This window comes from Nicotiana attenuata, chromosome 4 (genome assembly GCF_001879085.1).
Source record: "Nicotiana attenuata strain UT chromosome 4, NIATTr2, whole genome shotgun sequence".
NCBI lineage: Eukaryota > Viridiplantae > Streptophyta > Magnoliopsida > Solanales > Solanaceae > Nicotiana > Nicotiana attenuata.
Window position 1 is genome coordinate 7,307,720 of NC_031992.1, and position 13,587 is coordinate 7,321,306.

At 39.3% G+C, this 13,587-nt stretch overlaps 1 protein-coding gene across 1 annotated transcript; it reads left to right on the forward strand.

Annotated features, from left to right (window-relative positions):
- On the forward strand, positions 494-10,136 carry LOC109225066 (craniofacial development protein 2-like). Its single transcript, XM_019389657.1, has 3 exons — positions 494-644; positions 9,157-9,705; positions 9,790-10,136. Exons 1-3 carry the CDS (start codon positions 494-496, stop codon positions 10,134-10,136), a joined length of 1,047 nt encoding a protein of 348 aa, XP_019245202.1.

Below are 13,587 nucleotides of genomic sequence, written 5' to 3' on the forward strand. Positions count from 1 at the left end.
CTATTCGCCAAAATGACGGGTAGATCTGCGCCAAGGTAACTCGATACTTTAAACAGAAGTCAAACACAACCCTATCAAGGGGGCCCAGTGTGAAAAGATACGTGTACACATTCAAGAATCGATCGGCACGATCCATGATGCCCTCATCCGGGGAAAGTATCTGTAACACTACTTTCTCCCCCCAGCCGCAGTCTTTTCTCACTAACCTAAGATGCTCTTCTCCTATCAAAGAAATAATCTTCAAGGTATGCTCTTGTTGGTCCCGAATACCAGAGGCGGAGCTCTCCCCTCTCTGCCCGACAGACCCCGATGTAACAGTCATGGCGATGGCAAACTCAGAGAACTAAAGCAGGAATCGGTGCAAGTACGATTGGTACTGAAATGATGAAAGGCTTAACGTAGGAAAAGAAGGGTAGCTGCTTAGAATTATGGGATCTCCAAAAGAGCAAAAACAACCCTATATATATATATATATATATATATATATAGAAAAATGGCGACGGTCCGCCTGCCTCAAAAGCCGATCAAAAAAATACTGATACGCTGGCGAAATCGCCTCGATAGCTTTGTAGCCATATCGTACATTAGGAGACGCCATGCAATGTTTCGGGAACGGAGATCCCCGTACCACTGCAAGTCCCGAGGTAGTACCCAACCTCAAGGACCTCCATTAAAGGGAAGTTAGGCTCCAAGAAGCAAACGACATCTTCACCAGTCCCGAGGTGGTACCCGACCTCGAGGACCTCCATCAAAAAGAAGTTAGGCTCTAAGAAGCCAACAGCATCACCGCGAGTCCCGAGGTGGTACCCGAACTAGAGGACCTCCATCGAAAAGAAGTTAGGCTCTAAGAAGCCAACGGCATCACCGCGAGTCCCAAGGTGGTACCCAACCTCGAGGACCTCCACCAAAAAGAAGTTAGGCTCTAAGAAGCCAACGGCATCACCGCGAGTCCCGAGGTGGTACCCGACCTCGAGGATCTCCATCAAAAAGACGTTAGGCTCCAAGGAAATAAACATTTAAGCTCCACCCATATGGGCTTGATCACGGGGTACTACCTAAATTCAGGTAAAACCTCGTTCAGAATCTACCTGCAACGCCTTAGGGCTATCTACGCTAAGTTCGAAACAGGTTTCCAGGTGACCCGAGTTTGAACGAACCCCCGCTCGGGGACTGCACTCGAAAGCTTAAAGGCAGTCCCTATCCTCGGACCTCCGAGAGAATTTCCCCCCGAAGATTACCGCGAGGTCTGAATGATAAACCACGGTCTCAAGGCTCAAAACATTACTTTCATTTAACCCGAAGTAAGGGTCCCGACGACCCGAGTTTATCGGTCCAATCCAGGCTTGGTCCGAGGAAAGGCAAATGGTTCTAAGGGGAGCCGTATTATTCAATCAAAAGTCAGGAAAAAATACTTATACCTGGGCTCGATATCGACACCAACCGGTAGAATCATGCATTCAGAGTCTCCATAAGCACAAATAAAAGGAAATATAGCAAACACCAGAGACAAAATTGGGGAAACATCTTTGTATTCATAAACACTTGATTACAAAAGCCCACGAGGGTCCTTACATATGGTTACAAAAGCCTAGGAAGGGTCCTTACACAGAAACAAAGAAACAAAAAGGTGTACATATATGATTAGAGCTCAGAGCCTAGCCTATTCTCCAGGGAGCACCCTCGGTGGCAGTATACTCAAGCACCGCTTCCTCAACGGTCTCATCTCGGTCTCCCAAAGTAGCATCTTCAAAGGAGAAGATGAAGAAGAGGAAAGTGGGAGGAGCAGAAAGGGATGAAAAAATGCCATAGCCCGTCAAAGAGCAAAGCCTTTACCCAGTCTAGAAAGATCATGGCCCGGTAGAAGACTTGGCGGGCGTCGGCCTCGCTTGCATGGCTACTTTGAATCCACTTCTTGGGACATTTTGCCATGCAAGCTACTGGCCAGAGGTACCACTTCACCCCACGGAAAGCAAAGGGGGTGAAGTGCCACACCAGGCCGGGGTAGTAGGGTGAGCAGCAGTGTATAGTCCGAGTGCCCTCATGAGCAGCAGTGTATAGTCCAAATACATTCCCACCTCCTTGTCTCACCATCTCGAGCCAACAACGACAGCAGTAACAACAACAACAACAACAACAACAAATCGGTGTAATTTCGCTCGGCAAGAGAAAGCCCTATGAAAGGGCTGCGGCATGACTGATGAAAACTCCGCCATACGGTCCTGAGACCGCAGGGCTCAAACATGGAAAATGACAATGGATGGGGATAAAGAGAAGAGAATGGCGAAAGACTAATCTCAGAACACTTGAATAAAGAAGTGGCTCCAGGAGGTTCCCTTTTATAGGGGATGGCAGCGTAACTGGCGACCCCATTAGTGTCTTTGAAAGACATATCGGCAGGAGCAATTAATGCGTTTTGGAAAAATGGACTGACGGCGATATGATTGTTCTGAAGAATAAAGGTCGACGGTGCAGTGAATAATTATGGAAAAGTGGACTGACGGGACGTTCCGGTTATCACAAAGGCTTACACCATCAATATGGTATCATCACGGGAGATTCGAAAAGATGGTTTTCAAAGTCGTTTCTTGTCGCTCTACTATAAGAAACGCGGGGACTATCTGTATACGGTAGAATCGGAGGGTCCAATTCCTCGTAATCAAGGCACTTCGGAAGATCATCGTGAAGGCTCGAGGCTGCAAGGCTACGATCGAGTTCTCCTTCCTCGAGGTTCGTCGACGCTCGACCTTGAGATAATGTTGACCCTGCTATGGTAGAAATGGGGAGTTCCCAAGACACACGACTAGGACTGACAAAGTCTAGTGGGTTGTTCTGAACCCAAATCAGGGCGTCATTCAGCTGTCTCATCCCTATATCTATGTAATTAATATATTTTGTACTATGTTGGGATTTCCCTCCTATATAAAGGGAGTCCTTGTCATTTTGTAGGACCCCTGTTGCTTCAGTTGCTCCACATGAAATATAAAAGAACATTCTCTCTGCTCTCTTACATATTCTCTTGATATTATTGCTTCCATTTACTATCTTCATTATTGTTCATCATTTATTGCTTATCATTGGCCATAAAGAGTCTTCTTTGATTTTATCATAACTGTTAGTCATACTTCGATCACCTTCGATAGCTCACAGTCGAGCCCCGGAATCGACCTCGAGGCCCCCGAATCGACAAGCTCGAGGCCCCGATTGTCAACCTATCGGTTTGTTATCACCCCATTCCCAACTCTTATTTTGTTTCTAAGTCTCACACGTAGCATCAACTGCTTAACAACTAGCATAAAAATAGATCATGTATTTTTAGAGTCCCATAATCAAATTTAATTATTATTACCATTTCATGGTAAACAGAGTCTATATGGATAATATCTTTTTCCTTTTATGACCGAATCATTATGAGCATTAATGACATTAATGAGACGTTATAATTGGTACTTGTAAGTGTTTATGAAGATTCTATAACGTCCGAGAACATTCATGTTCATTAACTGATGATTCATAAATCTTTCCTTTTTAATGTCTTGATTCATTCCGCCGGTACCTCTTCTTGTAACCATTTAAACTTGAGTGACCATATCTTCTCCTCTCGTGGGTGATTTGCTCGTATCTATTACGACTTGTGCATCTTTTAATGCATCTCTCCAGTTGTCGCTTTCTTACTGATCCACGTGTCTTGTCATATCAGCCACTCATATAAATCCACGTGTAATATTTATTTTTACCAATACATTCAGTCCACAAGTAAATCCAAAAACCAATAAGTAAGAGTTTTCAAAGGGATTTTTATTGTGTTTTGGCCACTTTACTCTAGGCTGAATGCTCGTGACAGCGGCAGATGCATGATTTAAACTTTATGGGTTCAACCGTAAAGGTTTTTTTGCCGTGAACCTATTATATTTTTAAATTAGGGTTCACACCTACTACTTTATTATAATTTTAGTAAATTTTTACACCTAAATTTATGTTTTACGTCGAAAGTACTGTGTGTTCAGTTGAATTGCAACTCTACATCCGCCTCTGGCTCATGATCTTTATTCACATAAAAGATCAGTTGTTTTTGGAGCTTTAGAAGAAAGAACAAAAGAGAAGCTGGAATCTAGCCAGTAAGCTAGAGTTTGTTGTAGTAGTTGAGTATCAAAATATGTAATTATGTACTGCTGGTGGAATAATTATACATACTGACTATATGTTGCTATCAAAATGTCTCTTATTGAAAGCGATGAACTACCCTATTTTTAGGTTCTCAATTATTGAACTTTTTAATGTTTGTTTTGTACTGTTTTTGACTGTCTTCTCTTTCTCATCTCTTTTACTCCCCATACTATTCCACAATATTCAAAAAATAAAAACAAGTAGTATATCTTTATTTTTTTTCCTTTTCTTTTTTATTAAGGGTTAATTTTTAATTAAGATGGCAATGTCGTGGCTCATGGAACACGTCAGTCGAAACGGCGTTGATTCCGCTGATTCCTTTCTTTCTTTTTTGTCTTCTCTTCTGTGTTAGCTCAAGGGGATTAGGAAAGAAATATTATGTTGATTCTATTCAAATTTCGAAGCAAACATCTTTATATACATAATATTATTCTAGTCCCTTTACGAATAACTATAGAAGAACTATTATTCTTCTCATTATTTTAAGTTGTTGTATTTAATTAGCACTATAGTTTAACTTGTTAACGACAAAAAGATGAGTATAGATCAGAATTCATATATAGTTAATAATATATGGACTATAGAGTGTCTATGAAGCTAATTTTTGACGAGCGATGAGTCATGTCCTTAATGCTTGACCGTCCATGTCGTTTAACTTGCTATTATTTATTTATTTATTTATTTTTCCTTTTCTGCATTTAGAATTCAATATCAAGTTATTCTTTGCTTAGGTCTATGGAATAAAGAACATGCTTAAGAGATCTGAAATGTCTAACTTTGCTATATTCATACTTTAATATTTGATGTTCCTCGGATGGCATCTTTGAATTAAATTCTTCCAACGTTGTGTATTTGTTTATAATCTTCCTCTTAAAATTAAAATATTGCGTGTGGTTTAAAGGGAAAAAGGAAAGTTGAAAAGGATTGTTCTTAATTAAATGAGTTAGAAATAGAAATATAAGATGAAAGTACAAGGAAAAGAGGGGTTAGGTGTGATGAGATGAGACAAAAGTAAAGAATATGGAATATTAGCTTAAAGCATTTAATAACTTTTTAAAAGTGAGCTTGCTAAATACTAAAGACTAAAGAGAGAGAGAAATGTTGACCAGATATATTAGCCCATTTATTAAAAAAATTAATAACTCCAACTATGAAACAAAAATTAATATTAGTGGTTATTGTGTTAATATTCCAATCCGTAATCCAACACACACGATCGCGAGAGAAAGAGACAGATAGAAAAGAGTTCGATCAATTGAAGAATATTAATTGGCAGAGATAAGATTTATAGAATAAGGTTGAAAATTCTCATTTCCCAAAGAATCTAGAGCGCATCAGGCGCTGACCCTGCCTTTAAAATTCTAATTTAATAAATTAACTCTTTTCTAATACTCCTAATCCCACTACCCAACACACTATATACACGATCTGTATATTGTGATTTAACTTTTAATATGTGAATGAATTTCACCTTGGTCATATTTATGATCTTCAGACTTTTCTTTTTCTTTCTCTAGTTTGTTACTTAATTTTTCAAAATTTTGAAATTTAATTCACATTTTGGTCATGCAAGATTTTCAACCTTTTTTTTTTCTTCCTCCAATTTGCTGATCTAGTATAGAAGATCGAGCCTTACATATTTTACATATTTATATGACAAATAAATATAGCATTAGTGGTGAAATAAAAACATTAATTAAGCTATATAAAAAGTATAATATCGTTGAAGCTTAAATTTGATTGGTCAAATGAATTTGAATTCTTAGGCGTGTGGACGTGGAAATGTTTGAAATAATTAAAGGCATTTCCAAAAGAAACTTGTTTGGCTAATAAGTTTCAAATAGATATCTTAGAAAATTTTCAGAATATTACTTTTAGGCTGAAAATACTGCGATGTACTTTTTGAAATATTCTTTCATTAAAAAAGCTCATAAAAATAAAAAATCGCAAAAATCCAAACACTTCTTCGTTTGTACAAAACATTTTCATCCATACATTTTTTCGAAAGCTTTTTGTTAATGTCCAAAAAAGCAAAAGTTATGTCAAAAACACGGTTAGTGAGAGGGTATAAGCTATTTTTAAGAAATCCTAGACTACAATAAAATATATAAAGCATATTTTCCTTCTTTTTTTTCGAAACTCATCCTCAAACTATTGTTTGGTGTAATACTTTTATGAGTGAAATGTCTAAGCACAATCTTAAATTTTAAAGACCATTTTTCAATCTAACTTCAAATACTATTTTTTCTTTAAAAATCACATATCTTATGTTCAAACGCCTACTAAATCATAGGTCTATTTTTTTCCGAAAAAAAGAGAGAATTAATTAAGTACAAGATTTGGTGGTAATTAGATAAAGAAGAGGGGGTATGTCAACTGGGTGTAAGGTAGAGGACAGAGTCACGGCCACAAGTCACGTGGGTTGACGCCGAGGAATATGGTTGGCTCTGTCTAGGAAATACTCTTCCTCTTGATTTTTTAATTTTTTAATTTTCTTGGGACAGTGGCCAAGAGAAGAAGGGCTCGACAATAGACAAGATGAGAAGGTAAGTCCAATACTGAGGAATATTTGGACACGGAGAGGGAATATTGGTGTTCCTATTCAAAACATTACTCTAATTCATAAATATCATAAGTTTTTTGAAGCCTTTAAATGCAAGTATCTTTTGCTTTTTGATGTACACAACCACTTCTATGCTCCCCTCCTCACGCTCCATTCAAATTAGTGTACATTCACTTTAGCCATTAACCGGCAAATATCGAATTTTGTTTTTATTTTTCTAATTCCTTTCTTGCGTTGGTTTAATTAAAACTAACTATTTTTAGAACTATCTCTTTCCAAATTTATGTGAAGCGATTTGGATTACGAGCGCATCGGGTGTGAAATAAAACATAAATTCATAAGGTTTCTTTTTAAAAAGGTTTATATATTTGAAAATTATGTGCAAAATACTAAGTTAATATAGTTAAAACTTTAAAATATTTAAAAAAACTTTTGAAAATCTAATAATAAAAGAAAAGACGGTTTAACTCTGAAAATAGTATTTATGTATTAATGAAAAATAGTCTCGCCACATGGGTCTATTAAATGGCGACACATGTCAGCAAAGTTATGAGAAGAGTGAAGAATTACATGTAAAGATGACATGTGAAACACCCTCGGAACCGAGCATACTCGTATCGTGCCTGTTAGTCTGGGAACTGATCATCGTACAATAGCTCTGGATCAGTTGCAGGAGAATAACTCATAATTACAAATGAGGAAAGAAACAATTAATCCCGGATTACATGGAATTTACAATCATTATGCCATCAATTATGTAACGTATAATAAATGCAATAAATGGTTGTAACAGTCAGAACAAGGCAATCAATTACGAGATTGACTCAATAGGTACGGGATTGACTCAACAGGCATGGGTTTGACTCATCAATTACTGAATTAACTCATCAGTTATGTAATTAACTCATTAGTTACGGAATTCAAGCATTTATTCAGCAGCTACAAGTCTTCCAAAAGTAATGGATGGATTGAGTAAATGCTCATAATGGACCCATAATTCAAGGAGAATGGCTACTTAGATTTAACCCTATAAATGGACATACTTTTATCACCATTAGGGGAATCTAATTTTCTTCTCTAAGATTCTATACATTGTAATTCATAGCATCTTGCTTCCAAGTTAGCCATAGTTCGGCCCTTCAAACTCTGTTCGACTCATCATCCTATCAAGGGTCATTCAATAAGAATTATTTTTTCTCTGCTTTTTTTTTTTTTTATATTATCTGTCATTGAATTTATTTTTCACTTCTCTATCCGGTGTATTGACGAAAAATTATATCTTTCGGATCGAATTTGTTGCTTGTGGTCCGTCATATAAAATTTATTACTTTGATCTTGAAAATCATTTTTTGGGTTAAACAGTTTGGTTCTATTACCGGAAACTCAAACAAATTTGCTATTTATCCAAAGATACTAACAATTTTTGTTAATATTCGCTTGTTTCTAGTTTAAACCTTCATTGTGATCGAAATTTCTCAACCAACACAGTTGAGGACAACCAAGTTGGAGATGGCTTTATCATGCAAAATGAAAATGTAAGAATAGCCATGATAATGGTAGGTAAGCAACAAACAGAGAAAACTGAAGAATGTACATTGGTATATTGGTACCGCAAGTATTAGTACCAGATTTAATTATAACGAATCTGCACAAAATAGTTTCAGAACATGTGGTTCAGATATACCATGTAATTTTAATTTGCAAAATTTAGTTCTAACTTTACAAAATAGATCAAGGAACATAACGAGCGGATAGAACACCTCCGAAATTTCCAACTTTCCATGAGAGTGATATGCATAACCGTTACAGCACCAGGCTTCAAATAGAGGAAGGCACAGAGGTTCAATTGAAAATCAAAAATAGGTTCGAAGGCCAAATAGAGGAGGTTCTTGGGTGATCTGAATCTAAACGAACAAATCTTAAAAAACAGGTGTGAGCAAAGAGATACGGGATTTTTTTCACGGGCTGAAAAAGATCCAGACCTTCCCGAACAAGTAAGGAATCACCTTGCTAAATTGCAAAATCCCACAGGAGAAGAATGAAGGTTAGAAAAAAGCATGGGTAAAACACCCACGGGATTACTTACAAAGATACCGCACCTGACAACTGAAAAAGAAAAAATAGGTGCGGGATGAATAATTAAAGACTACGAGGAAGAAGGTTCATTAATAGCATGGACAATTAGACAAATGTTTTTGGGAACAATCATGAACCGAAAGATTTAGAAGCCACGGGGTCAAATGCTGAAGAACTAGAAACTATCATTAACTTCCCAAATCGAAAGGTTTACGTTGGTCGAGACTCGACACTGATTTTAAAGGTAAGTTGATTAAACTTTTATGTGCTAACGCAAATTGCTTTACTTTCCCCCATACTAACATAATAGGTATACCACCGGAGGTAATGGTTTATATGCTCAATATTGATAGAACAAAGGCGCTTTTGGGAGGGGTTGGATGACATCGTTCGTTGTATTCCGCCTTCCGAGAGGTTATTCATAGGAGGATATTTCAATGGTCATATTGGGTCGTCTGCAAGTGGTTATACTGAGGTGCATGGCGGCTTCGATTTCAGGGAGCGGAACGGAAGGGGCACTTCGCTGTTGGAGTTTGCCAAGGCATTCGATCTAGTGACTGCGAACTCAATTTTTCCGAAGCAGGAGGATCATTTGGTTACTTACCAAAGTTCGGTGGCGAAGACTCAGATTGACTATCTCCTCCTCAGGAGATGCGACAGAAGGTTGTGCGAGGATTGCATAGTTATCCCAGGTGAGACCCTTGCAATGCAACATAGGCTTTTGGTGATGGACATTGGTATTATGATAAGGAGGAAGAAGAGGTCAGTACGAGGCCACCCGAGGATTAGGTGGGGCGCCTTGACTAAGGATAAAGCTCAGGAGTTGGAAGAAAGGTTATCGGTAATGGAAGCTTGGAGAAGTAGTGGGGACGCAAACACTATGTGGTCGACGATGGCGGACTGTATAAGGAAGGCGGTGAGAGAGGTGTTAGGGATATCTTCGGGCCGCACCGGTGGCCACAAAGGAGACTGGTGATGGAATGCAGTTGTCCAAGGTAAAGTAGAAGCGAAGAAGGCGGCTTACCTGCGGTTAGTAGGGAGCACTGGCGAGGAGGAGAAGAGAGCGAACAGTGAGAGATATAAGGTAGCTAGGAAGGAGGCGAAGATGGCAGTAACGGAGGCTAAGACGGCAGCTTTTGCTCGTCTGTATGAGGAACTAGGGAACAAGGGCGGGGAGAAGAAGTTATTCCGACTCGCTAAGGTGAGAGAGAGGACGGCTCGGGATCTAGACCAAGTGAGGTTCATAAAAGATGATGACAGCAAAGTTTTGATGGGGGATGACCAGATTAAGAGGAGATGGCAGACCTACTTTCATAGACTTCTAAATGAATAAGGGGATCAGGATATTGTACTAGGTGAGTTGAGGAATGCCGACAGCCCCCATGAATTAAGTTATTGTAGGGACATTGAGGTCGATGAGGTCATGGAGGCAATGCGTAAGATAAGGAGGGGCAGAGCTACCGGGCCAGACGAAATTCCAGTTGAACTTTGGAGGTGTGTGGGTAGAGCAGGCTTGGAATGGCCTACTGGGTTGTTTAATGTTATATTCATGACTAATAGGATGCCTGAAGAGTGGAGGTGGAGTACAATGGTTCCGTTGTATAAGAACAAAGGCGATATCCAGAGCTGTAACAACTATAGGGGTATCAAATTACTGAGTCATACCATGAAAGTCTGGGAGAGAGTGGTAGAAATGAGAGTGCGAAGGACGGTGTCTATTTCAGACAACCATTTCGGGTTCATGCCAGGGCAATCTACCACAGAAGCTATCCACCTTATTAGGAGGATGGTGGAACAATACAGGGATAAGAAGAAGGATCTCCACATGGTGTTTATCGATCTAGAGAAAGCGTACGACAGGGTTCCTAGGGAGGTCTTATGGAGCTGCTTAGAGGTTAAAGGGGTCCCGGTTGCCTACATTAGGGCGATTAAAGACATGTATGATGGAGCTAAGACTCGGGTTAGGACAGTAGGAGGCGACTCCGAGCATTTTTTGATTATTACTGGGTTGCACCAAGGGTCTGCGTTCAGCCCTTTCCTATTTGCCCTGGTGATGGATGCCATAACGCATCATATTCAAGGGGAGGTGCCGTGGTGCATGCTATTTGCTGATGACATAGTCCTATTTGACGAGACACGACGCGACGTCAACGAGAGGCTAGAGGTTTGGAGACATGCCCTTGATTCTAAAGGTTTCAGGTTGAGCAGGATGAAGACGGAATACCTCGAGTGCAAATTTAGGGCCGAGCCGACGGAAGCGGGAGTGGAAGTGAGGCTTGACTCTCAAGTCATCCCTAAGAGGGGTAGTTTCAAGTACCTTGGGTCAGTTATTCAGGGGATCGGGGAGATCGACGAAGATGTCACACACCGTATAGGGGTGGGGTGGATGAAGTGGAGGTTAGCGACGGGAGTCCTGTGTGACAAGAAAGTGCCACCGTTACTAAAAGGTAAGTTTTATAGAGCAGTGGTTAGGCCTGCCATGTTGTATGGGACCGAGTGTTGGCCGGCTAAGAACTCACACATCCAGAAGATTAAAGTAGCAGAGATGAGGATGTTGAGGTGGATGTGCGGGAATACAAGGATGGATAAGATTAGGAATGAAGATATTCGAGAGAAGGTGGGTGTGGCCCCCATGGAGGACAAGATGCGGGAAGCAAGACTCAGATGGTTCAGGCACATTCAGAGGAGGAGCACTGATGCACCGGTGAGAAGGTGTGAACGACTGGCTGTGGTGGGCACGAGGAGAGGTAGAGGGAGACCTAAGAAGTATTGGGGAGAGGTGATCAGGCAGGACATGGCGCGACTTAGGATTACTGAGGACATGGCCCTTGACAGGGAATTGTGGAGGTCGAGCATTAGGGTTGTAAGTTAGGGGGAAGTTGTGAATATTTCTACAGCGCACTAGAGTGAGACTAGCCAGTTAGGAGTTAGTCTAAGGGTGCTACTGATCAGCTACTGATGCAGGGCTTTATCTGTTGGATATTAGTATACCTTCCATCTTTTGCGTATTTCCTATATTTCTTATATTGCTGTTATTTTGTTATTTTATGTTATGTTATGTATTTATGTCATTTTATGTTATTTATTATGAGTCTATTGATAGTACTAATATATCGTCTCTTGTTGCTTCCTTGAGCCGAGGGTCTCCTGGAAACAGCCTCTCTGCCCCTCGGGGTAGGGGTAAGGTCTGCGTACATATTACCCTCCCCAGACCCCACTTGTGGGATTATACTGGGTTGTTGTTGTTGTTGTTGTTGTTATTGGTATAATCTGGTCAAGTAAAAGAAGAAACTGGAGTCAAATAATAAAAGATAAAGTTATAAAACTTCAAAAGGTTGGTTTAGTCCGAAAAATCAAATCATCCGGACTCGCTAGCTAACATCAACCCATCATTACTTTCAAAATTTCGAGGAGAAAGATGGTTACTGGTATATCAAATTGTCTCGGACGTCTCGATAAATGCAATCCTAATTCAAGTAGATAAAGGTACACAATCTCCTATCTATTATAAAATGCTTTTAGACACGAAAACTACATATCTACGTTTTTAGAAGTTAGCATTAATAGCAACTTCCATAAATCTAAGGATTTATTTTCAATGTCATCCAATTTTCGTAGTCACTATATTTTTATTACGCAATATTTTGCATAAACACGAACTGTCAGGAAGGATAGCTAAATGAGTAGTCGAACTTAGTGAATATGATGCTATTTATCAGCCATGTACGGCTATAAAATCACAAGTTTAGTAGATTTCATGGTTAATCTTAGCTCGAACATTTCTGAAGCTGAAAAAGAAGTACATGTTGCTTCTAGGATAATTATCGAATATGGACCTTCTACATAATTAGGTCCACAAGTATTAAAAGTCTCAGGTTGGAGACAATGCTTAATGCACCTATGGGGGAAGTAGTTAGACAATTCATAAAAGTTGTGTTATTACTAACAATGAAATCGAGTATGAAACATATGTTACAAGGCTTGAATTAGTGGGGGACTCAGAGCAAAAATATTGATTTAACGATTGATTCTTAACTCGTGATCAAATCCAAGAAAATTATACATCTCGAGAAAACCGATCCAGATTTCTAGTCTTGGATCTACTGCTGATATCACAGACTGCGGAAAAAACTATGGGTTTTTATTAAGAAATATCGTTTCCAAATCAAACAGTCTTGGGGTCGGGTCATTCCTTATTTGGGCGATCCCTGATTCATCAATTGGAATGAAATGAGGTAAGCTCGACTAATTTAATTTGGAAATTGTATAATAAAATCATTGACTACTTGCAGAATGGGACTTTACCCAAAGACAAGCATGCATTTTTGATAACTCTGAGTGCGTCTCATCATGTACTTCCCTGTTGAAGGAGAATTATATTAGAGAATATTCAAGGTTCCCAAAAAAACGCCACAAGGACCGAGACAAACAAATCATATGATGCGAAAAATGTATAAAGAGAGCAGTGAAAATTACTTCAGTAATGAGGCTTTAAATCGAAAACTCATCAAAGCCAGTATGAATAGCTCAATTTAAGATATGGCATGATACTCGATGACATTTTGGAAACTCTGTAGTTCCCGGTCAGAGTAAAAAATATTTGATAAAAGAGCTCTGGTTTCAACTGGACCATTTGAAAGTCCATCAATATCGAAACTAGCTATCTTATCGGGACTATTAAACTGGGAACTGTCCAATTATGGTTCCAGTGTTTCAGTTCTCATATCTCAAAACTCGAACACTAAGGAAATTACTTATACTTGAAGATTAGTCAATCCTGATGT